This window comes from Lynx rufus, unplaced genomic scaffold (assembly GCF_022079265.1).
Source record: "Lynx rufus isolate CCGP_SWC_20201006 ecotype Redwood Valley unplaced genomic scaffold, mLynRuf1.p SCAF_1, whole genome shotgun sequence".
NCBI classification, from domain to species: domain Eukaryota; kingdom Metazoa; phylum Chordata; class Mammalia; order Carnivora; family Felidae; genus Lynx; species Lynx rufus.
Window position 1 is genome coordinate 220029761 of NW_025814823.1, and position 27064 is coordinate 220056824.

Below are 27064 nucleotides of genomic sequence, written 5' to 3' on the forward strand. Positions count from 1 at the left end.
ACATATTTCTGTTTATTTACCTTGTTTCCTCTACTGTAAACTGTTCACCATTCATATTCTTGACCAATTTTTCTGGTAGCTTATGTGTCTTTTCTTATGGATTTTAGACATACTATGTTTTTCAAGGTGAAATTATTCTCTTTATTTGTAACATGTTTCACTTTCTCTATATTGTCTGTTATTTAGAGAAGTTATTAGTTAGAGCATAGATTGATTCATCAACCTTTTATCTTATGCATTGTTAATCGTTTGTCCTATTTTAGAAATTTCCTTGCTAAAGATTGCTAAAATATTGGCCTACATTTACTTGTAAATTAAAGTTTTAGGAACAACTTGTGTGTGTAGTGTGTGTGTGTGTGTGTGTGAGCTGAGGATTGTTGCAGATAACCAAAAAGGCACTGACTCAGAATTTTTAACTAAAGTTTTTGCATATGGAAAGGAAATTGAAGAGGGACCTTTGCAGGGTAAAGTTGAAAATTGGAGATAAACACATCTCTGTGTAATCTCCCTCCCATGTAACTTACAGCTGTCTTTGGCAATAAAATAATTTGGTTAATATATAGATATGCCTTAGTATTTTGTAGTTCAATAATTATTCTGAAACATGAAGGAAAAGGGGAGGAAACTTACGATGTTAATTCAAAGAAGTCATAAGGCAGAGATGCCTGTAATACTCTGACAGAGCTGAATTAACCTTCATTAGGAAATTTCATAGCTTATTTATAAAGATTGTTGACAATATATTCCATTAAAATATTAAAGAACTATTTGTTTCCTAAGAATGTATATGCCTATAAGTACATACAAATACATATGGATCTATACACACACGTATATGTATTTATATACATATGTACTTATATGTATGTGTGTTTCTATCTCACCAGGCATTTGATATGTTGTTCTATATCTTGTGGCACCTTACTCCATCATTTTCCTTCTTTTGTGACTTTATGAGTCAAATGTTTACAACTGTATTTTTATTCAGCTATAATATATCTTTCCAGGGCTGGTAATGTCTCTCGCTCTTGTAAAAAGCGCTTGAAAAAGAAAGGTATGGCAAGAGGCAGTGAAGAAGAAGGATCCCCCCAGGTAGCATAATTTCAGTGGTTTTCTTATCCATACACAGATTCTCCCTGGAGTAACCGTAGACTGACTTATAATCCTTTACCTTTGTGTTGATGGATGCTACAGTGTCATCTTTCTCTTCTAGCGGTTAAAGCTGCTTATGTCTGTAAAAAATATAGTTCTTCAGGATCTTATGAACCCACACTAGGAATGTAAAATGTTGTGAAAGGTGGTTTGTTTTTAGGTCACGTTTTCCTGCAAAACACTAATCCTAGTTAATTGTGGAGACAATTTGTTGTTGCATAACCCATCTGTGGATTACGTGGAGGTTGCTGTATGTCCTTCTTGCTTGAAGAGGCCATAAAAATAATGATCAATTTTGTAGAGATGGTAAATATCCTCAGGCCAAAAGGGGATTTCAGTTTTGTACTTACTTTTGTAGGTTCTCATTTTCTGTCAACTTGGTGCTTGTCCTTTTTTAATACCTTCAAATGTATATTTCTATCTCAATTTATGATCCACAAATATTGTTTTCCAGTTAAACTGAATTATCTAGCTTCATTGCCAGAAGCCTGTTTTAATGATTTTCAGTCAACTAAATTATTATTGTATTACCAATGATCACGTTTTCAAAATGATGGACAGTAGAAATAAGTTGATTTTTGTGTTTTTCTATGATCCCATTAATCTTTGATATCTCACTTAATTTCAGTCTGAAGAATTCCTGATCTCACTTTCCATTCCTCTGACTTACAACAGCAAATCTCCAAGAAAATTTAGTTCATATTATGGAAAACACTTGTGACCAGTGTTTGGGCATTAGGGTTGTGTTTCATGCTAGTGGAATAAAATTCTAGGCCTTTTCAGAGACAATGATTAAAATAAAAACGTACAGTTAGTTTATAAGTGTGAATTTATACATAAAAATTTGTGTAATCAGTTTTAATATTATGGTGTTTCTATGAAATATTTTTATTCTGTTATAGCACAGGATTTTCTTTTAAGCTTTAAAAACTTTAAAAACACTAATATTATAAACTTAGAGAACTCTAAATTCATTTTGAAGGATACAGATATTTTATTTTTAAAACAAATATCAGGGGCGCCTGGGTGGCTCAGTTGGTTGAGTGTCTGACTTCAGCTTAGGTCATGATCTCACTGCTTGTGGGTTCAAGCCCCATGTTGGGCTCTGTGCTGACAGCTCAGAGCCTGGAGCCTGTTTCGGATTCTTTGTCCCTCTGTCTGTCTTCCCCTCCCTCGCTCATGCTCTGACTCTCTTTCTCTCTCCCTCTCTCAATAATAAATAAAACATTAAAAAAAAATATCAGTTAACAAGTTAAAAAAATAAATTCCTGTTATGCATATCTTTTTATCAAAGATATAATTGGATTTCTTATTTTAAAGGCAAGTAGTTCCTTTTCTCCTGGCTTTTTTGACACATTTACACATTATGAAATGAGTTATTTCATTTATTATAAGTTTTGAATACCTCATTATATTTAAAAGTATGGTTCTATCTCCATTAAAGAAACTAGGACTGAGGCGCCTGGGTGGCTCAGTTGATTGAGCTCCAACTTCAGCTCAGGTCATGATCGCACAGCTTGTGAGTTCAAGCCCCACATCCGGCTCAGTGCTGACAGCTGGGACCCTGGACCTTGCTTCTGATTCTGTGTCTTCCTCTCTGTCCCTCCCCCACTCATGCTCTTTCTCTCTCTCAAAAATGAATAAACATTAAATTTTTTTTTAAAAAAAGTAAAAGAAATTAGGACTTACTTTGAGACATGGCTCATTTAAGGCTTGGTCAGGGAAACATAAGATGAACCTGTAACATTTTGTGATGCCAGAAATTAAGGAAGCACTCAAAAAAAAAAAAAAATAGTGCAGGCACCTGGCTGGCTCAGTCAATAGAGCATGCAATGCTTGATCTTGGGGTCGTGAGTTCAAGGCCCATGTTGGGTGTAGAGATTACTTAAATAAGTAAAACATTTTTAAAAGGTGGCAGAGGCATGTTGAAAGTCATCATGAACAACCTAAAGGAGCACCCACTGACGAAACCTGTAAGAATTGGTGCAAAAGAATACCTAGGATATTATTGGATTATAATGCATACTATAAAATACGTGTCCTGCAGTCTATGCTGATACAAATAGACAATAACAGAAATACATGGGGAGAAAGAGCAGCTTTTCCTTTCAGAAGAATTCCAAATAATAAATATGGAAATAATGAAGAAAATCGAAAATCACCACTAGAAAATCACAGTATTGGGGCGCTTGGGTGGCTCCGTCAGTTAAGGGTCTGACTCTTGATTTTAGCTCAGGTCATGATTTCATGGTTGTGAGATACAGTCCCATCTTGGGCTCTGCACTGGGCGTGGAGCCTGCTTAAGATTCTCTCTCCCTCCCCCTCTGCTCTCTCTCTCTCTTTCTCTCAAAAGCAAACAAATAAATAAATAAGAAAATCACAATAGTAAGTATTACAGGTAAGATCACTCATCAATGTTAAAATTAGTGGGCAGATTTTTGAGGAGAAACAGAATATTTGCATAATCTTTAAGTGTATCTCCCAAAACATGCATTAATTGTTTTAAAAATTACTGACTAGTAATGGAGGAGACTGTTAGAAATACCTTCTTAACCAAGGGATCGAGACATATTGACATCACATGCCTCCTTTTATATGCTATGCTGAGAACAGATCACTTCTGTGTTCTAACAAATATGCAAAACCTCAATGAAATCACGAAAAAATATAAGACAGACCAAGATTGGAAGACATTTTACGGAGTAACCAGTAGTTTTTTAAAGTGTCAAGGTCACAAAGACAAGGAAAGACTGACACTCACGGATTGGAGGGAGTAAGAAAACATGACCATTAAATGCAAAGTAGGATCTCTGCAAAGACTGTAATAGAAAAGCTAGTGAAATCCAAAGTCTGGAGTTAGTTAATAGTAAAGTGATTAAAATAACATTTCTCAAAAACTAAACTTAATGTAAATGATGGTGAATTAAACATTAAAAATGAACTTGCTAAACATTATACGATTAGGTGTGGTGGATCTTGACTTTTAACCCACACTGTATAACCATTGGACTCTTATCTGGTGTTAGTATCAGGGTTATATTGTTCTTATAATGAGTTGGGGAAGAATCCTCATTTTTCTTTTCTCCAAAATACTTTACATAAGAACAGAAAATAAAGAATTTTCTGTTTTGTGAATGTTCCTTAAAAATATTTGACCTGTTGGGGCACCTGGGTGGCTCAGTCAGTTGAGCATCTGACTCTTGATTTCGGCTTAGGTCATGATATCATGATTTGTGAGATCAAGCCCCACGTCAGGTTCTATGCTGACAGTGTAGAGCCTGTGTGGGATTCTCTCTCTCCCTCTCTCTGTCCCTCTCACCCCCCTCTTTCAAAATAAATTAAAAAAAATTAGAAAAATATTTTTAAAAAGAATAAAAAAATATTTGAGCTGTTAGTATTTAGGAGGATAGATCATTTTAAATATTATATCATATATTAAATCATATTTTAAATCATATTTTACTTTCTCTTTTGTAGCTTTTGTACATTTTTAATTATCTTTAGGAATTTTCCTAAATATTTAATTTTATTGACATGTAAGTGTTCATAATATTCTCTAAATTTCTAAATCACTACATTCTCTGTAGTTGCATTTCTTTAAAATCATTCTTAATACTTTTTGCCCTATCTCCTCTTTTCATGAACCATTTTGCCTTATACATTTATTTTGTGGATCTTTTAAAACAACTAACTTTGGGCACTTTTATTCTCCTTTTTCTACACTAGTTTTCAATGATATCACTTCCTGTTTTTATCTTAATTATTACCTTATTTTTCTTTGATGGCTATTATGTCTCTTCTAAGTTCTTATGTTTAATGCTTAGCTCATTAATTTCATATTGTCTTTGTATTAAAACACACAGAGTTATAAATTACCTTCTCTAGGGGCACCTGGGTGGCTCAGTCAGTTAAGTGTCCACCATTTGATTTCGGCTCAGGTCAAGATCTCATGATTCATAAGACTGAACCATGTCTGACTCTGCCCTGAGTGTGGAGCCTGCTTGGGATTCTCGCTCTCCCTCTCTCTGCCCCTCCCGTGCACATACTCTCTCTCATTCAAAATAAATAAATAAACATAAAAAAAATTACCTTCTCTAAGTAGAATCACTTTCTCTGTACCATGTTTCAATTTCTTTTCGCTGATTTTTCAATTATTTTTAGGTCTCTATATTTGTATCTTATTTGAACCATCAGGTACATAGGAATTATTTTCAATTTTCTTCTAAATTTTCAAGAATATGAGTATTTGGGAGTTTTCTTTTTTTGTATTAACTTCTGTCTTAATTATAGGATGGTCAGATAATTTAATTGATACAGATTTATTAAAATTTATTCGAACATGTCTAGTAATTTAATTCTTGATCAGTTGGGATTCAGTGCTTCATGCCAGCTTAAAAAAATCTGTATTCTCTAGATGGTATGTGCAGGTTTCATATACATATCAATCAAATCATTCATATTATTTTTATTTATTTTGAAAAATATTCCATGTATTCCCTATTCTTGGTCTGGTTAACTGATTATTAATTGAAAACAGCATTAATGTGGCTACACTTCACATATACTCTAGATCTGAGAATAGATAATCATGATACCGAAGATTTTAACAGCAAGTGGCTTTTAAAGACATTATAAACTAAATGATGAAATTAAAAAAAAATATCCTAATGTCAATAATAAGTGCTTTCAGTAGAACAGTGATATTATTTTTGTGTTTTAGAAAAGCTGCTTCTGCTACAGTGTAATAAATCAACTTACTGAGATGCTGCTTCTATAAAATTTAATATTTTAAAGGAAGTTGTAGCAGTAAATAGATTAGAGTCAGTGATGTTCTGTGATAGAAAGATTGTGAAACAGATATTTTTCAAAAGAACAGTTAGAGGTTTCCAGGCAAAGAGTTGTGTGGAAAATCGAAGTAAGAAAAGCATACTGGAAAAGTCTAAACCTGAAAGAGACCAGTGCTGTGGAGAGTATTAAGAGAAAGGATGACAAGACAGAGAAGCAAATTTATGGAGAGACAGCTTATGTATGTTTTATTTTAAGTTCAATGGGACCAATCAAAGAATTTTGAAGCTCTGAGTAATTATCAATAGGGTTATTGTTTTCATAAATAAAAGCTTGAAACACACACAAAAGAACATTATTGTTTTCAAAAGGATAACATGACTGCAGTGTATAATAGCATCTGAGATTTTATTGAATTTAGTCAAGTAAAGGAGCTTGTAGACAAGTTAGGAAGTTTCTCATTTATCTAATACACAAATAAGTATATAGTGGCCACTGCATTCAAAGAAAGAGCGTGAGAAAATAGTGGTGGAAAAATACAAAGTCCCTGTTTCCCATTACCTCTTCATGGCACATAAAAATAAATAAGTAAATGATACAATGATTAGCTGTTGCAAGTACTATGAAGAATGATTGGGTGTAGTATTTCCGATAAGGCTATTTTCAATAAGGTTATTGGTGAAAGCTTCTGAAGGAGTCACAGTTGAGCAATCATCCGAAGGAAGTGAGTGAGGGCCATCTGAATACTCAGGGACAGGAAATTTGAGAAGAAACAGCAAAGGTAAGGAGTGCCAGAAGGACAGTGGCCAAGGAATGAGTTGAGAGTTGCTTTCAGTAGTGTTACCAAAAATAGATGCAGAGAAAAATGTAAAAGAAAAATTAAAAACTACAAAATATAAAAAAAAAGAACAGGCTGAAACTCACTGGGGAGTGGCAGAAGCTGAGTCCTGGGAAACGACTTCCCAAACGGAGCAGATAGAGGTCCCTGTGTTAGGGCTGCCGTAATAAGGCACCACAGATTGGGTGGCTTAAACAACAGAAATTTGTTTTCTCGCAGATTTGGAAGCTGAAAGTCCAAGATTGAGGTTAAAGATCAGCAGGGTTGGTTTCTTCTGAGGCCTCTGCTTGGCTTCTAGAGGCTGTCTTTTCTGTGTCTTCACATGGTCTCCACTCTGTGCCTGTGACCAGATCTCCTCTTTTGGAAGGACACCAGCCATATGGGATTAGAGCCCACCCTAATGATCCCATTTAGCCTTAATTACCTCTTTAAAGACCCTGTCTCCTAATACAGTCACATTCTATGGTACTGAATGGGGGGTTCAGGCTTCAATATATGAATTTTGAGGAGCACAGCCCCCAAACACTCACTGTAACACTGTAACAGTGCCATTTTCTCAGATTTGATAAATTGCATTGTGATTAGAAGAGAGTAGTCAGGGAAGAATTTATGTGAAGGAGATAGCATGTGAAAAACGGAGAGAGAGAGATGTAGGACATTAACTTTTGACAAGAAAACTTTGTAAAGTCCAATTTGGTGCAAAACTTCCATACAAGTGTCTAAAGGAAAAATACACTGGGAAAGAATATACTCAGGTTAAGAGCATGACTGGCTGAGAGGCCTGGGCTTTATTATATGCATGAAGGAGAATTACTTAAGGTTTATGAGCATGAAGGTGCTATAATCAGAAGAGGGCTTCACGTCAATTAGTCTGTCAGTAATATATAATTTATGATCATAAATTTATGAGATTTATGTTTATGCACATAAATCTCATCAGCAGTAGAAGTTGTTCCCACTGGAACGACATCTAGATGCACCAGAGGCTTAAATTCTTGTTTTGCTATGGAATAGAGGGAATTTGTCAGAATTGAGTGTTTCACATTGACTGTGAAGGGCCACAGACTATTCTTTGTTTCTCCTGTCACAAATTTCTAGAAATAGGATTCCTCCCCACTAAAGCTGATTTCATGGAATTTTGTAATGTTCTGTCCTTCAGCTGAAAGAAACTAAGGTTAGTTAACAACTAAACAAAACCAAGGGGAAACAATTAAATATAAATATTCACTGTATATTCTGAGACTTGTTGTGATTTTATAAACACACACAGGCACGTATCTGCACTCAAAGCTGATCTCTAGTTATCTGTGCAAATGCGAAAAAAGACAACGTGCTTATTTTTAAAACGGAGTTCTTAACATGATTAAAGGGTAGCACTCACTGTTTGTTATATGCATAGACACAAGCCCCCTAAATTTCTCTTTTTCCATTCCTAGACCTTAATCCATACTATGTGTCTTCAACTTTTTAATCAGTTAACATATGGTGTAGAGTTTAAGACTTATAATGAAAACTCTCTTTCATATATATATATATATATATATATATACTTTTTTTTTTTTTCCAGACACCATCCACCTTCGAGTTCTTGAGTCCTCGCCAGTTGGCACAGCCATTGGAAGTGTAAAAGCAACTGATGCAGACACTGGGAAAAATGCAGAAGTAGAATACCGAATTATTGATGGTGACGGGACTGATATGTTTGACATCATAACTGAGAAGGACACACAGGAAGGCATTATAACAGTGAAAAAGGTGCCCATAATCAGTATAAATAAGCATCTTCCCATTTAGCAAATAAGGCTTTCATTATGTGCCATCCACTCATGCGTTGTCCATGAAGAGATGCCACTATCATGGCCAAATGTAATTTATATCATGCACAAACATGAGAGACAAGAGCCAAAGATCTCCTTGGGCGTTTTGACCAAATGCTCTTGTTGATTGAAACATGAAACCTGAGTTTTTACAAACTTTAAAAGGCAAATTAATATATGTTTGACTGTATTTTTGAGCCATGTTAATAAAAGCCCCCCCCCATAATAACATTGTTTTCTTTTAGTAAAAGCAGTTAATAGCTAATAATGGCAACATATCATCACAGTTGGAGGCATAGAAAGTAGCATGCCGTCTATCCAGATGTATGAAGCAATAATTAGAGCTGCTAATAAAAAAGACACAGCATATTTTCAAAGATAATTTAATTGTTCACATTTTCCCTTCTGCTACATAAATTAAACTTTTCTGCTAACATATGCTCAGTGATTCAGTTTAAAGGTAACTAGGTTTTTCACTGTAGCGTCAGTATGATCATTATAAGAAAAAAATTAAGGCCCCGTGACAGATCCCAATGAAATGTCCTGAAAACTCTATTTCATTAAGTAACCACTGAAGAACTGAGGAATCAAAACTATCCAGAGATTCTGTTGCAAAGGTCAAGGTACACAACGAAATGTTTTTAAATGGACAGTGACCAGGAAAGGAGGAAGCAGCTTCTTTGTTGTTTTTCATGACTGGCAAGTAATAATAATGCAAATAGAATTTACTCCTTATCAGATAAAAAGAGGAAGGTTGAAGGAATCTCAAACCACAATGTCTTTTTTCTGTTTACAATACATACCTTTTGGAGGGGTAAGAAGGGAGGAGCTTGATTTCACACTCATTACAGTTAAACTACATCAATATTTAAGTCAGTTTTTTTTTGTTTATTCATAATATAACCTAATTACTAATTTGCTATTGGAATTTTTCTCTCTTCTCTTTACTCCAGGTTTTCCTGATCTTCAATGTTTCATACAACTATTGAAAATTTTGTATTAGTCTTCAAAATTACATAAAGTTTATTGTAGTATCATGAGCCCATTAGACTGAATGGAAATATCATGACATACATGTAAAAAGATAACTAAATTTTTTGCTTGCAGACATTTAACAGTAATGCACACACATGCACACATGAACACAGACACAATCTACCAGCCATGTAAAAAAAAATTTAATGTTTATTTATTTTTGAGAGAGACAGAGACAGAGCTTGAGTGGGGGAGGGGCAGAGAGAGGGAGACACAGAATCTGAAGCAAGCTCTAGGCTCTGAGCTGTCAGTACAGAGCCTGAGGCAGGGCTCGAACTCATGGACTGTGAGATCATGACCTGAGCTGAAGTTGGACGCCCAGCCGACTGAGCCACCGGGCGCCCCTCAGCCCATTTTTTGTAATGAGTCACCACATTATAACATAGGTTTTAATGTTCTTTTCAATATTTCCAATATTTAAAATCTAATTTTCCTATGTTCTGAAGTATTACACATTGAATGCATAAAAAGTAATAATCGAACCTTATCTGATATGTAAAGGTATATTATTCTTTTTATTACTTTTAATTATTTTCGGTTAATAAACAACTTGACAAAATTCAACCAGGCTTTGGCAATCACACTGTAACTTGAAAGGAACATATAATCCAATTTCCCTCATTCTAATTTGATGATTTACTTACACAGCCACTTGACTACGAGAGCCGAAGACTTTACACTCTGAAGGTTGAAGCAGAAAATACCCATGTGGATCCACGTTTTTATTACCTGGGACCATTTAAAGACACAACGATTGTGAAAATCTCCGTAGAAGATGTGGATGAACCTCCCGTTTTTAGCAGATCCTCCTACCTGTTTGAAGTTCATGAGGATATCGAAGTGGGCACGATCATTGGTACTGTAATGGCAAGGGACCCAGATTCCGCTTCTAGCCCCATTAGGTAATTATGCCCGTGTTGCCGATGAAAGAAAGGGAATTGAAATAAATGTAGAGAGTAAGAAATTCTATTGATAACATTTAATGCATTGAAATATATGAGTCTGTCTGTAAGTTGGACATCAATCTGAGGAGCACAAGTGTTTAAAGTAAATTGTCTCTGAATGTTTTGGGGCATGGCGTGCACAGCTTTATAATTTTCTCCACTTCAAATCATGCCTTTTAGCCTAAAACCTAGCTTGTATCATCTGCCTGTATCTTTTAAGGTATTTGTTCTTCTGATCCCAGTACGGATAAAGGACACTGTGTCAGCTGCGCTATTAGAATGTAACTGAATCACTTCTTTGTGCTTTCAGTTATTAAATGATATGAGAAGTTGAGAGTTGTAACAGTTAAAAAGAATATGATTCCAACAACGTTACAGTTCAGTGAAAATACATTTTAGAGACTCCCATGTACTCCTACCATCAAAGAAGGGAAGGTTTTTGTTTGTTTTTGTTTTGGCTGTTGCAAAAAAGTATTTGTAAAGAAAATAGAGCATTCCAGAAAGATCAGAGTAATTTAATTTCACTTTTTATTTTTGCTTTGCTTCTTATGGCAGCCCAAAAACACATGAAATAAGATAAACACATACAAATGAGAAAGACTCAAAGTTGTTATTGATTTTGTTCTATCATTTTAAAAAGAAATACGGATATCTATATATAATATTTACCGACAAAATGGCCATTTTAAACCATTAGTATATCATGTGTTTTGTATTTCACTCTTTTCCCTAATTCTCAACAGGTTAATTGTGCCTCCCCCTTGCTCCACATGGAATAGTCAAGTAAGAGTTTAAATGATGACTACACAATTTCCAAGCACACTCTTCTTTGATTACAAAGTATACAACAGCAAAATAGAAAAAAATCTTGTATGCCATGTGCCTCCAACTCAACTCAAACTTAAAACTGCTACAGGTTCTGCCATACCTTCAAGTGAAGACATATTATATAGAATATACATAGTAAGGAACTTGAAATAATATATTATATATATATAATATGTCTTCATATATATAACATATATAATATGTGTATATTTATACATATATATATTAGTGCTTGATTTACATAACTTTATCTAAATATTTTTGTTTTATTTTTATGTTTTTTTTAAATTCTAGTGTAGCTAAAATACAGTGTTATATTAGTTTCAGGTGTACAATATAGTGATTCAACACTTCCATACCTTAGTTCTCATCAAGATAAGTGTACTCTCAATCCCTTTCACCTATTTCACCCATCACCCACTCCCCCCACCAACTCCCCTCTGGTGACCATCTGTTCTCCAGTTTTTTGGTTTTTCTCTCTCTCTTTCCTTTTTTTCCCCTTTGTTCATTTCTTTTGTCTCTTAAATTACACATATGAGTGAAATCATATGGTATGTGTCTTTCTCTGACTAACTTACTTCACTTAACATTATACTCTCTAGATCCATCCATGTGGTTTCAAATTACCAAAATATTTTCTTCCACTCACATACAGCATCACAAATCACATACATGGCAATCATGTACAGCTCTCATCTGCCAGCATGAATTCCCCATAATTGCCTCTTCCACAATCCATTTGTCTTCATTGAAATGGATCCATTCTTGGATATTTTTAACTTTGAAGCCTTTATATAGCCAATATACATACTTAATTTTACCTATTAAATACTGTCCAAGCATTTTCTTGGCCTAGCTCTTCATTGACTTTAACAGCCTGTGTTCTGTGTTCCTGGTTTCAAAGTGGCCTTTTTCAAAAGAAATATATTATATCTAAGGAGAATTCAATTTAAATCCAGGGGTGTTAAGTGGCAATGTAAAATATTATCCAGACAATGAAATAGATTTTGCATCCTCTTATAGATTGATGGTTATCCTATGTCAAAATATGTCCGTGGATTTTTGAAACAAAAGTAAAATATGTAATCAGAATGCAAGTCTAAGAAACGACTCCATTTATGTGTATCATTGCAATACAATTAATGATGTTATTGCTTATTAATGACAAAGTCTATGGCATAAAGGTTGTTGTATAATTGAATCAATGCTAACTTGATATAGAAAATTCAACTTAATATTTTGAGATATTAATCTTGATGGACCATGTAGTTTAAAATATATATACGTGTAATCAGAAATATAACAGTTTTACTAATGCAATGTACTTATGGAATAGATAGGACTGGGGACATTTTAAATTGTTTATGTCATATAGCGTAGATGTTAATATAATAATCAAAGGGCTTTATTTAAATGTTTGTTCTGGAAATGATTTTAAAAAATAAAATGAAAATTAGCACACAATTTGCCAATAGAGAATCAGAAAATATAATTATGTCATATTTGAAAAAGAACCAGGATCTCTCTGTATCTTTAACATAATCTTACATAATTCCTAAATTTTTAATTATTTTTGAAACCAAATTATAAGAAGTAAGATGAAACACACATAAAATTATATGACATGGACAATAATGCTTAATTTTGATCTACATATTGCAACTTCACGGCATACTTCTATAGAAATAAGAAAACTTATTTGCCAGAACGTCAAAGAAGTCAGTTGTTCTTTTTCTCATTTAACAAATACTTGTGGATCCCCGTATCAGATATGAACATATTTCTCAAGGAGTTCTCAGTCTGTTAGGGAGGAAGATTCAGTAAGAGAAATAATATTCATTGAGTGCCTGCTCTGTCAAGAATGATGCTTGATTTTGTCATCTTTGATTTCCTGTTTGAGATGTAACTCACATGCTGATGTTGCAGGGAATTCCAAATACAACGTGGTAAGTGGCAGAGACGGGTAGTACAGGCACTTTTGTATGGAAGGTATGTTGAGTCTTTTAGAGTAAAAGAACTTTGTCAACTTGAGACAGAATTCATGATTTTTCCAGATACAGAGATTCAGTGTTTTACAAATTAATGTGTGACTGGGAAGACATGTTGTTTGCATGCAAAACTGAATTCACATTTTGATAATAGAGAGGGCTAGAGCTTATTGAGGAGATTTGTTAATTACTGTCCTGTTCCATTTAGAACTGATTTAAAATAAAAATCTAAAATAAGCAATCCTCAAAAGTAAAATCACATTAGCTGTATTGACAAGATATGTCATTCCTCTAATGCAGTTTATTCAAAACCCAGCATAAGGATTATAAATTTAAATGGATTTTTGGAAATATTATACAAGTTTGGAACATCAAAAGAGAAAAGAGTTTTATGGCACTTCAAAAATCATTTTGTATTGTCACTCACAAAACACCATTTAAAAATAATGTTTCATAAAAATATTAAAATAAATGACAGCTGTGGCTTAAGAAAAGATATGCCAAAATTGAATGTTACTTTAGGACTTGTTACCTTTATTTTGCTTTGTTTTTTTAACACGGAGCATTAAATATAACTTGAGGATTATGCTGGCTAACTCAGGCACTATAAAGCATGTGTAAGCCACTAGCACTGTGAACTGGCAGGAACCAATGAGGGGTATAGCTAGCTTAAATCTTGCCTGACAATCCCCCAAATAATGGGATTTATGCCAACTATATCAACCTGATTGATCAACCTGGCAGTAGGCTTCAGAATGACTCCCAACACAATGCCTTTAATCAATTTGCAGCATAGTTGGTTTTTTATACATATACTAAGACTTTATTTGGTACAAATGTGTGAAAACTGCTTTCCCAAAATTTTCTGTTTTTTAAACACCCCTTGTCAAAATATATGCATTTTTTAATGATACATGTGGTTAACAAGCTGAAGCTTCATGGGTATCATACCATGAAGTTACTGAATATCATCCTAAAATGGTAACCTATTATTTTTAAATTTTTTTAATGTTTATTTATTTTTGAGAGGGAAAGAGACAGAGCATGAGTGGGGGAGGGGCAGAGAAAGAGGGAGACACAGAATCCAAAGCAGGCTCCAGGCTCTGAGCTGTCAGCACAGAGCCTGATATGCGGCTCGAACCCATAAACCGCAAGATCATGACCTGAGCTGAAGTCAGATGCTTAACCAACTGAGCCACCCAGGTGTTACGATAACCTACTCTTTTAATGAAAATAATATTGTCTCCAATTTCATCACTAAGAAAAAGACTATGCTTCTGGGAATGTTTTTTCTTTCTTTCTTTCTTTCTTTCTTTCTTTCTTTCTTTCTTTCTTTTTCTCTTTCTTTCTTTTTTTTTGTTTTTGCATTAGATCCTTATGGTAATTCCCTAACAGAATTCACAGCTTCTGGCTAAAGTCAGCTGGTATTGTAACCATCTGTAATCCCAACTATCTTGTAGGAAAAGTACTTCACGTTCCGTTGAATATGGCAATAGGTAGTGATTTAATAACACAAATATTCAGAAGACCAGCGTTTGAATGTGGAACAAAGTGGCAGCTCCTGCCTCCAGAAGAGGAGGGAGGTAGAGATGGGGGCGTGTGTGTGTGTGTGTGTGCGCGTGCGCGCACCAATGCACACAAGTGTATGTGAGATAAATCAATGAAACAGTCTTCGTTCTACATCAGTACTATGGACTTGTATGAACTTATCAACGTTACTGTGTGTTCGCATTACAACATTTTCTCCTACAAACCGATAATACTGCCATGTATTTTTCTTTGCTTTTTTTGTTCAGATTTTCCTTGGATCGCCATACTGACCTTGACAGGATCTTTAACATACATTCTGGAAATGGATCCCTTTATACTTCAAAGCCACTTGACCGTGAACTATCTCAATGGCACAATCTAACTGTTATAGCTGCTGAAATCAGTAAGATGACATTTTTGTATATAATATTTAACATATAGTTTTAGGTTTTATTTTATTTTAAAAATAATTCCTTCTGGGGCTCGGTGGCTCAGTTGGTTAAGCGTCCGACTTCAGGTCAGGTCATGATCTCACAGTTTGTGGGTTTGAGCCCCACATCCAGCTCTGTGCTGACAGCTTGGAGCCTGGAGCCTGCTTCAGATTCTGTGTCTCCCTCTCTCTCTGCCCCTCCCCCACTAATTCTCTCTCAAAAATAAATAAACATCAAAAAAAAATAATTCCCTCATTATATGCATGAATTGTAATTTTAGTCTAAGTTTTTAAAAGGCTTCTTAACACCTTTAATTCTTTTCAATAATTTATATATACACTGAGGCATCGCTATAGGTATCCCAAATCAACATTTAATATTGACTAATAAAAATTATCTAGAATTGGACACCAAAGATATCCTCTTTGGGGGAGAAATAAATGCATTAAATTTATTGCATGGACACTGTAAATTAAAATCGATGCTAAACATTGGGTGTGTACCATTTAAAAAAATTTTTTTCAATGTTTAGTTATTTTTGAGACAGAGAGAGAGAGAGAGAAAGAGAGAGCATGAGCAGGGGAGGGGCAGAGAGAGAGGGAGGCACAGAATCTGAAGTAGGCTCCAGGCTCTGAGCTGTCAGCACAGAGCCTGAAATGGAACTTGAACCCATGAATCGTGAGATCATGACTTGAGCCAAAGTCGGAAGCTTAACCAACTTAGCCACCCAGGCACCCCAGGTGTGTATAATTTAACAACATGCATGTAGGTAGGTATTATTATTACTTCTTTCTTACAGATGAGGAGACCAAGATATTGATAATAATAGCTAACATTAAGCACTCTGTGCCAGGTATTATTCTAAGAATTTTATATTAATTTTCTCCTACTCATATTTTTATTGACTTTATGTATCAGAGAAGGAACTAAGGCTTCAAGGGTTTTGGAAACTTGCCAAAGTCCTAATACCAGAAGTAGTAAAACTAAGATTTAAAACTAGTCATTCTGTTTCTAGATCCAGTATTTAATTCTATACCTAATTTACAAAATTTCATCCCAGTAATAACAGGGAGAGCCAGGATTCAAAATCATATCTGTATCTAATTGCAAAGGTTCTTGCCCATCCAAATGACTTGCTACATAATTTTCAGAGCCCATTATAAAATAAAAGTGTCAGACCTGTTGTTAAAAATGATTAAGATGTTTAACATGGCAACAACAGAGCCTTAAAATAAGTGTGGGGCCCTTCTTAGAGTAAGGCCCTGTACAATTGCCTATGAAGCCAGCTTTGTCCACTCAAGAAAACTTATTCGTGGTTTCTAATTCCTGTAATGTGATTTACATGGATAAAGCAACTCTTTAACTGTTTTAAAAAGAAGCATTAATTAGTTACTGAATCATGGGGAAAAACTAAGCCTATAAATTCCAAGTCTGAAATACCAGGTTGAATCCACAAACACATATCAAAGTGAAGTTATTTGAAGCCACCATTCCAGGATTTGGAAGGCAGAGCCTTGGGGCCAAATTGGCAAAAGTCTCAGAAGGACGGAACTAGGCTGGACAGATCATTAACAATGAATTCAATCAAGATAAAATAGTAGACTTAGCTTTGTCCTTAAATCTGGCTCTGAAATACAGATTAACTCCACCATCCAAATGACCCAGTTTTTCTGTATTGTGATATAAATGGCTGTGCCTTTTAAGGCTAACCGAAGATTTTTTTTTTTTTTTTTTTTGAGTTTTTATGTTCGGGAAAGCTTTTACTTCCATTACCTATCTCCATATTACCATGTTGCCATGTGTCTGACAGGGTCCAATCTGATCATTCCAGAATCATGATTGTTTGTGCTCTCTCCTTGACTCAAGATCCTAATTCAAGCCTAACGAGTTAGGAATTGCATTTTCCATTTCAGATACTTTGAGAAATTTAACTTCTAAAGCTAGTTGAAATAATTACGATTCTGTAAAAAGCAAAGCCAATTATGTTCTTCTTTTTAAGAACTAAGCCTATTTTTTGCCCTTAAGTGAAATCAATTTATGGAGTAGCTGCTGGAAATGCCTACCTGCCAAGCCACAAGCAGTCAGGGGCCCATTATGCTGTTCTGGCTATTAAAGGAATAAGGGAGAGAGGGAAACAGCATATATAGGAAATTGTTTTTCCTAGATTTTAAGCACTGGGTTTGTGGTACGTGTGCATTACACCAAGCCCTAAGCAGGACAGAATGATGTTTAAATGGACTTCTTACCAATGCGATTTCAGGCCCTGCCTCTAACAGTTTAATTCTACATTCCACAGCAGTGTAGCACATCATATGGCAAGCACTGCTCCAGGTAATTATTTAGTGCGCTATACCATGAAAAAACTTCCCTTTTTCTTCTTCAAAAAACATTTTTAAACGCCATTTGGAGAATAAAAACCCTAAAATTAAGGTCACACTTGGATTGTAGAAATCTGTTGTAGACACTAATGAGTTCCTCTGCCCACATCTGAAAATTTGGCTATAATCATCGCGATACATTCTGAGAACAGGAGAGCGAAGTTCATGACCAAAGAACTCCATTTTCTATACGTGGTTCCTTGACAGTAGAAATTCTTGCCCTAAGCAGGTAGAAAAGATACATCTTTCTAAAGCCTCGGATTTCTAGATAACAATCTAAGCTTTCCTTTTCTTGGGTACGGAAAAGCCTGTTGAATACATAGGAATGCTCTCACATTTTAAGATCCTTTATTGCTGATACATTGTTGCTACAGTGGAGTGCGCCTGGATGACTCAGAGAGAGACCCAGGTGGTAAACATATGCCAGCTACCATTCTGTATGATGACTCTTGGAATGCTTTATGTTTTTATTTGTACATAAGCTGCAACATCTATCTGTAAAAAGATTAGTGTAAGCACTGTTGTTTGAATAGGTGACTCTGGGCCTGATGCTTTATAAGCACATTTATCCCTGTGGATTTAGCTTTTGATTTGAAGAGACTGGAATTGTTTGTAAAGAAGCTGGAGAATCTTCATATGGTGTCAGGCAAAGGACTAACAATGCAGTTGTTTAGATCAGAAACTTTTCTGTCTCTCTTGGCTTCTGCAGCATAGTTAGAAAGTGAATTGCTACCAGCAAGAGTTATTTTTATGTCAGGACTCTATATTGAAAAAATATTTTGCTTATGTCTACTATTTAAGTATATGAAAAAGAACATACTAGAAAATATGGAAGAATCATCCCTTCCCACTACTCCCCATAGCAACAAATAACTCTAGGTAGACTGAGGATTATTTGCAGGTGAACACTTTGTAGGTGAACTCTGGCTATTTGCAAATTGTTTAGGACTAAGGGAGGTAGGAAAAGAGTGGAATGGACTGTTCTTTTTTATCTCCTCTCTCCACTTCTCCCCACACATGGTCCTCTTCAGACCTGTATGAACTGTGGGGAAACTAGTTAACACATTTTTATTGTGTGAGTGCTTTGTGTGGAGTAACATAGCATAAACTCTCAAGGAATGTAAGACAATGAAAAAGGTATGATGGTGATAATAAAGATGATCTTAATAATAATAATCAACATGTATTGAGCAATTAACCAACAAAGTAATCCTTTTTTTTTTTTTTGGATAGTTTTCATGCATTAACTCCATAGATTAGAAGTTCTATTTTGATTTATACTGAGTAAATTGAGGCATTAAAGAGATGGAGTAAATTGGCCAAAGTCACACAGTGAGTAAGTGGTGAATCTGGGAATCAAAGCAGCTGTGTTCCCAGGGTCTGAACTCTATAACCACCTGACACACAAGAAGTGAACAATAGGTAGCAATACATTAGTAAATATGAGATCAGAACCTGAGAATGGAATATATATGGTTTAAAAAGTGTAAGACTGGAAAAGAGTGTTAAAGAGAGGATGCCTTTTAAATTTCCCTCGAGAAAAGGAAGGCAGATAAACACACTTCAAATAGATTTAGAACTCTGTTTGCTTCCTTCATATGACTTTAACCTTGTAAACGTTCCTGCTGAGTAATCAGTTCTTAAGCATTATTTTTAAAAGTGCTGATTTCATTATTTTAGTAACATCATAATTACATGGAGAGAAAGGGGAAGAAATAAATTCTTTTGAATAGTAATATACACCCTATCTGGATATGACAATAATTTTTTACTCTTGTATTTGAAAATCATTGAGATAAATAGAAAGTCAGATAAATTTCACAAAGGTAAATAATACTATCCATAAACCCTGTGGGTAAAGGCCATTTAATAACATTGCTATTGTCCCTCACCTCATATGTTATTTTTTGTTTTGCTTTGTTTTTTTTTTTGTTATTTATTATTATTATTATTATTACTATTAGTTTTAAATTTACATCGAAGTTAATTAACATATAGTGTAATAATGATTTCAGAATAGAATTTAGTGATGCATCATTTACATGTAACACCAGTACTCATCCCAAGAAGTATCCTCCTTAATGCACATCACCCATTTAGCCCCTCCCCCCACCCAACACCCCGCCATCAACCCTCAGTTTGTTCTCTGTATTTAAGAGTCTCTTACGGTTTGTCTTTCTGTTTTTATAGTATTTTGCTTCTCTTCCCTTATTTCATCTGGTTTGTATCTTAAATTCCACATATGAGTAAAGTCATATGATATTTGTCTTTCTCTGACTTATTTTGCTAAGCATAATACACTCTAGTTTCATTCACGTTGTTACAAATGGTAACATTCCATTCTTTTTGATGGGTGAGTAATATTCTATTGTTTACATATACCATCTCTTTATTCATTCTTCAGTCGATTGACTTGGGAGTTTTTCATACTTTGGCTATTGTCGATATTGCTGCTATAAACATTGGGCTGCGTGTGTCCCTTCGAAACAGCACACCTGTATCCCTTGGATAGATGCCTAGTAGTGCAGTTGCTGAGTCGTAGGGTAGTTCTATTTTTGGTTTTTTGAGGAACCTCCATACTGTTTTCCAGAGTGGCTGCACCAGCTTGCATTCCCACCAGCAGTGCAAAAGAGATCCTCTTTCTCCGCATCCTTGCCAACATCGGTTGTTGCCTGAGTTGTTAATGTTAGCCATTCTGACAGGTGTGAGGTGGTATCTCATTGTGGTTTTGGTTTGTATTTCACTGATGATCAGTGATGTTGAGCATTTTTTTCATGTGTCTGTTAGCCATCTGGATGTTTTTTTTCTTTGGAAAAGTATCTATTCATGTCTTTTACCCATTTCTTCACTGGATTGTTTTTGGGTTTTTGAGTTTTATAAGTTCTTTAAAGATTTTGGACACTAACCCTCTATTTGGTATGTCATTTGCAAATATCTTCTCCCATCCTGTCAGTTGCCTTTTAGTTTTGCTGATTGTTTCATTTGCTATGCAGAAGTTTTTTATCTTGATGAGGTTCAATAGTTCATTTTTGCTTTTGTTTCCTTTGCCTCTGAAGATACCCAATAAGAAGTTCCTGCAGCCAAGGTCAAAAAGGTTGTTGCCTGTTTTCTCCTTTAGGATGTTAATGGCTTCCTGTCTTATGTTTAGGTCTTTCATCCATTTTGAGTTTATTTCTGTGTATGGTTAAAGAAATTGGTCCAGGTTCATTTTTCTACATGTTTCCATTCAGTTTTCCCAACAACATTTGCTGAAGAGACAGTCTTTTTTCCATTGGATATTTTTTCATTAATTGGCCATATATTTGTGGGTCCATTTCTGGGTTCTCTATTATGTTCCATTGATTGATGTATCTGTTTTTGTGCCAGTACCCTATTGTCTGGATGAATATTGCTTTGTAATATAGCTTGAATTCCAGAATTGTGATGCCTCCAGCTTTGTTTTTTTGTTTTGTTTTGTTTTGTTTTTTTGGTTTTTGTTTTTGTTTTTTGTTTGTTTGTGTTTTTTTTTTTTTTTGCATTATTTTGGCTATTCAGGGTCTTTTCTGGTGCCATACAAATTTTAAGATTGTTCTAGCTCTTTGAAGAATGTTGGTGTTATTTTGATAGGAATTTCATTGAATATGTAGTTTGCTTTTGGTAGTATCGGCATTTTAACAATATTTGTTCTTCCAATCCATGAGCATGGAATGTTTTTCCATTTTTTTGTGTGTCTTCTTCAATTTCTTTCATAAACTTTCTATAATTTTCAGTATAGTGTCAGTGTATAGATTTTTCACCTCTTGGTTAGTTTTATTCCTAGGTATTTTATGGTTTTGGGTGTAATTGTAAATGGGATCGATTCTTTGATTTCTCTTTCTGCTGCTTTATTGTTGGTGAATAGAAATTCAACTGATTTCTATATGTTGATTTTATAGCCTGTGACTTTGCTGAATTCATGGATCAGTTCTAGCAGTTTTTTTGGTAGAGTCTTTTGAGTTTTTCACATAGAGTATCATGTCATCTGCAAAGAGCGAAAATTTGACTTCTTTCTTGCCAGTTTGGATGCCTTTTATTTCTTTGTGTTGTCTGATTGCTGAGGTGAGGACTTCCAACACTATATTGAATAACAGAGGTGAGAGTGGATATCCTTGTTGTGTTCCTGGATTTATGGGGAGAGCTCTCAGTTTTTCCCCATTGAGGATGATATTAGCAGTGGGTCTTTTGTATATGGCTTTTGTGATATTGAGTTGTGATCTTTCTATCCCTACTTTCTTGATGATTTTTATCAAAAAAAGATGTTGTATTTTGTCAAATGCTTTCTCTGCATCTGTTGATAAGATCATGTGGTTCTTATACTTTCTTTTATTAATGTGATGTATGACATTGGTTGATTTGCAGATATTGAACCAGCCCTGCATCCCAGGAATAAATCCCACTTGATCGTGGTAAATAATCCTTTTAATGTATTGTTGGATCCAGTTTGCTAGTATCTTGTTGTTTTGCATCCATGTTAATAAAAGAAATTGGCTTGTAGTTCTTTTCAGTGGGGTCTTTGGTTTTGGTATCAAGGTAATACTGGCCTCATAGAATTTTTTGGAAGTTTCTTTCCATTTCTATTTTTTGGAACAGCTTCAAAAAATAGGTGTTAAGTCTTTTTTAAATGTTTGGTAGAATTCCCCTGGAGAGCTATCGAGCCTTGGACTCTTGATTCTGGGAGATTTTTGATTATTGATTCAATTTCTTTACTGGTTATAGGTCTGTTCAAATTTTCTATTTCTTCCTGTTTCAGTTTTGGTAGTTTGTATGTTTTTAGGAATTTGTCCATTTCTTCTAGATTGCCCAATTAGTTCTCATATAATTGCTCATAATATTCTTTTATTATTGTTTGTATTTCTGCAGTGTTGGTTGTGATCTCTCCTCTTTCATTAATGATTTTATTGATTTGGGTCCTTTCCTTTTACTTTTTGATCAAACTAGCTAGGGGTTTATTAATTTTGTTAATTCTTTCAAAAAACGAGCTCCTGGTTTCATTGATCTGTTCTACTGTTTTGTTTCTGTTTTTTTGTTTTTGTTTTTAATTTAAATATCATTGATGTCTGCTCTAATCTTTATTTTTTTCCCTTTTTATGCTGGTTTTGGGCTTTATTTGCTGTTCTTTTTCCAGTTCTTTTAGGTATAAGATTAGACTGTGTATCTGAGACCTTTCTTATTTCTTTAGGAAGGCCTGGATTGCTATATACTTCCCTCTTATGACCACCTTTCCTGCATCCCAGAGGTTTAGGGCTGTTGTGTTTTCATTTTCGTTGGTTTCCGTGTACTTTTTAATTTCCTCTTTAACTTCTTAGTTAACCCATTTATTCTTTAGTAGAATGTTCTTTAGTCTCCAAGTATTTGTTGTCTTTCTAGATTTTTTCTTGTGTTGATTTTGATTTTTATAGCGGTGTGGTTTGAAAATATGCACCATATGATCTCGATATTTTCATACTTGTTGAGGGCTGATTTGTGTACCAGTGTGTGATCTATTCTGGAGAATGTTCCATGTGCACTCAAGAAGAATGTGTATTCTGCTGCTTTGGTATGAAATGTTCTGAATATATCTGTTAAGGCCATCTGGTCCACTGTGTCATTCAAAGTCATTGTTTCCTTGTTGATTTTCTGTTTACATGATTTGTCCATTGCTGCAAGTGGGGTGTTGAAGTCCCCTACTATTATGGTATTATTATCAATGAATTTCTGTATGTTTGTGATTAATTGATTTATATATTTTCCACGTTGGGGGCATAAATGTTTACAATTTTAAGTTCTTGGTAGATAGACCACTTAATTATGATATAATGCCCTTCTTTATCTCTTGTTACAGTATTTTAAAAGCTAATTTGTTTTACATAAATAAGTATGGCTACTCAAGCTTTCTTTTGGTGACCATTGGCATGAGAGACGATTCTCCTTCCCCTTACCTACAATCTTCAGGTGTCTTTAGGTCTATAATACGTCTCTTGTAAGCAGCATATAGGTTGGTCTTGCTTTCTCATCCATTCTGATACCCTATGTCTTTTGATTGAAGCTTTTAGCCCATTGACATTTAGAGTGGCTACTGAAAGATATGAACTTAGTGCCATTATGTTGCCTGTAATTGGAGTTTCTGGTGATGTTCTCTGGTCCTTTCTAGTCTTTGTTGCTTTTGATCTTTTTTGTTTTGTTTCATCTCTTCTCTCAGAGAGTCACCCTTAAAATCTTGCAGGGCTGGTTTAGTAGTCATGAACTCTTAGTTTTTGTTTGTCTGGGAAACTCTTTATCTCTTCTTCTATTTTGAATGACAGCCTTGGTGGATAAAGAATTCTTGGCTGCATATTTTTCAGATTTAGCACGTTGGATATATCCTGCCCCCCCTTTCTGGCTTGCTAAGTTTTTGTGGATAGATCTGCTGCAACCCTGAGGTGTCTTCCCTTATACATTAAGGGATTTTGTTCCCTTGCTGCTTTCATAATTCTTTCTTTGTTTGCACATTTTGTGAATTTGACTATGATATGCCTTGCTGATGGTCAGTTTTTGGTTAATCTAATGGGAATTCTTGGTGCTTCTTGGATTTTGATGCCTGTGTCCTTCCCAAGATTAGGAAATTTTTCTGCTATAATTTTCTCACATAAGCCTTCTGTCCTTTTTTCTCTCTCTTCATCTTCTAGGACTCCTAGGATTTGTATATTATTCCTTTTTAATGTGTCACAGAGTTCTCTAAGTCTTGTATTGTGCTCTTTTGACTTTGTTTCCCTCTTTTTGTTTCTGCTTCATTATTCTCCATAATTTTATCTTCTATGCCTCTGATTCACTGCTCTGCTTCGTCCATTCTTATCATCATGGCTCAACTCAAGATTGCATGTTGGATATAGTATTTTAATTTTGTCCTGACTAGTTACTTCTTTTATCTCTGCAGAAAGGGAAACTATGTTTTTTTTTTTTTCAACCCTATCTAGTATTCTTAGTACCATGGTTCTAAATTCTAGTTCACACATTTTGCTTATATCTGTGTTGCTTAAGCCCCTGGCTGTCATTCCTTTCTGTTCTTTCTCTTGGGTGAATTCCTTCGTTTTGTCATTACGGAGGAAGAAAAAGAATTAATAAAATAAAAATTTTAAATTAAAAAAATTATAAACAAAACAGAAAAATTAAATAAAGGTAACTAGATCATAGATGTGTTTTGGTCTGCTTATTGAAAGAAGCTTGGTAAAACAGAAAAACAAGGTAGAGAAAAGATAGAAAAGAAAAAAAATTAAGAAAAGTTTTAAAGATTAAACAATATTTGTATAATAAAATATAACGAAATAAATAATAAAATAGAATTTTAAAACTACAAAAAATAGTAAAAATAATGAAAATAATAAAAATATTCTTGCAAAAGAGAAAATAAAAATAATTTTGTCTCTTTCTGTAACGAAGAAAAAGAAAAGAAAAAAAACTATTTCAAGAAAGACAGAAGCAAAAAAAAAACAACAAAAGAAAAACAAAACAACGAATAAATAAATGAACCAGCAAACAGAATGAAACCCAAATGAAGTTAACATTCAGTGTCCCCTAGAACTTGAGCTATGAAGCACTCTATATAGTCCATACACTAAGCAAGCAGAGAGACTTGTGCTGGTTGTCTAGGGGATGTGCTTGGAGGATGCATTTGGTTGGGGCTTGGTGTAATGGCTCCATTCTCCACTATGTGGAGCTACTTAGTTTACTGGGTTGGATGCGCATGCATATGCATGTGCAGGAGAGGTGGAAATGGCCTCACCCAGCTTCCTAGTCTCTGGCATAGGAACTTCATGCTCTCATGAAGCCCCTCCTTTGTCTCAGAGCTCCTTCCACTCCTTGCCTCTACCCTGCCCATGTCCAAGCATCAGCCTGCCAGGCAGCACCTCCCTTCAGAGTTTTATCTCAGGTGGGGCTGTGTTTCAAAACCCCTCTCTGCAGAGACCCCTGTGACTTGGGCCCATGCCAACTCTCTGGGAAAGGGTCTTGCTGAGCAACAACCGGGTGCCTGCTTGCCCCAGAAAATGATTGTGTAATTACACAGTGACGCTTCTCCCCCGTGGCACATGAACCCCTCAGACCCCAATGCCTATTCCTGGGGATCGTCACTACTTCCTCCCCAGAGCACCAACAGGCACTAAGCACCAGAATTTCAGACTCTGTGCTCCACTGTTTATATAATCCTAATGGTATTGAAATCCTTTCCTTTCTCCCTGTCAATGGTTTTGGGGAACAGAATTCTTGTTCAGTCCCCTGTAAGTGTTTTCACTCTTTCTTTCTCTTTCTCTCCAGCAACTTTTGGGGGAGTGCTTTTCTTGCATGATCCCGATTTACTGCACTCTCCCCCTTTCTCTATCCTCTCTCTGCAAAAACAGCTCCCTACCCTCTATGGCTTCTCTCTCTCCCACTTCACCTCTCCACATTCCTGAATTCTGAATTCTGCTGAATTCTGTGGCTCAAGTTATGCAGATTGTGGTGTTAATCCTCATATCAATTTCCTAGGTGTGCAAAATGGTTTGGTGCTGATCTAGGTGCATTTCAGGGACATGACAAGCTGAGGGTTTCCATGCTCCTCCACTACCTTTCTTAGATCCCTGCTTTCCTTTGTCTTTAGCTAGTTACTTCCTTTGTTCTTTTATACTGATCTTCAGTTTGACTTTGCTGAAGTCCACATAGAAGTTCCACTATATCCAAAGACTAAGATTTTGACATCACAAAGGTTGATAAATAGAACCTGAATTTAAGATGTCAAATCACTCTTAGATATCAGTACACATTCCTAGAAAATCCCATTGTTGAGATAATGGAATTATGATTAATACAAGATTATTACTCCATGCTACGTTGTTACCTCATGTCTGTAAATAGACATTAATATTTTAAAATTCCACTTACAAATCAAGACAATTTTAATGCATATTTTTATGTGACAACTTTGATGCTGTTGATTTTTAAATTTGTAGGAAAAAAACCAAAACATTATTATTCTACTATATATTACTACCAAACTAACTTTATTTTACAAAATTCAGCCTGGATTGTTGAAGTTGTACCAGTAACAATTAATGAAAAATTCAAATGCTTATATTTTACTGTAAATTTCCATCCAACTTGTAATATTAGTAGCTGTATATTAAAATTTCCAAAAGAGGAATTGAGAGTAGCTATTGGAATACATTTTAGTGATTAAAGTAGTCAGGAGGGTAAGTTGTAATATAAAAACTACTCATTACGAGCTTATGACTATGGGCTAGTTAATAATTTATTTAAAATTATTTCTTCAACCAAACACTTGCTGAAGCTTAATATAATACTGTATGATAAAGATTTAATAACTATTTGTT

General features: G+C 34.9%; 1 protein-coding gene across 2 annotated transcripts in view; it reads left to right on the forward strand.

Annotated features, from left to right (window-relative positions):
- Window positions 1-27064, forward strand: part of LOC124507873 (cadherin-10) — a 122494-nt gene that overhangs the window by 79934 nt on the left and 15496 nt on the right. For both annotated transcript variants that reach the window (XM_047074310.1, XM_047074316.1), the window contains exons 5-7: window positions 8343-8530; window positions 10276-10529; window positions 15184-15320. In XM_047074310.1, the coding sequence (XP_046930266.1) occupies window positions 8343-8530; window positions 10276-10529; window positions 15184-15320 (579 nt within the window). The remainder of the gene's footprint in view (window positions 1-8342; window positions 8531-10275; window positions 10530-15183; window positions 15321-27064) is intronic.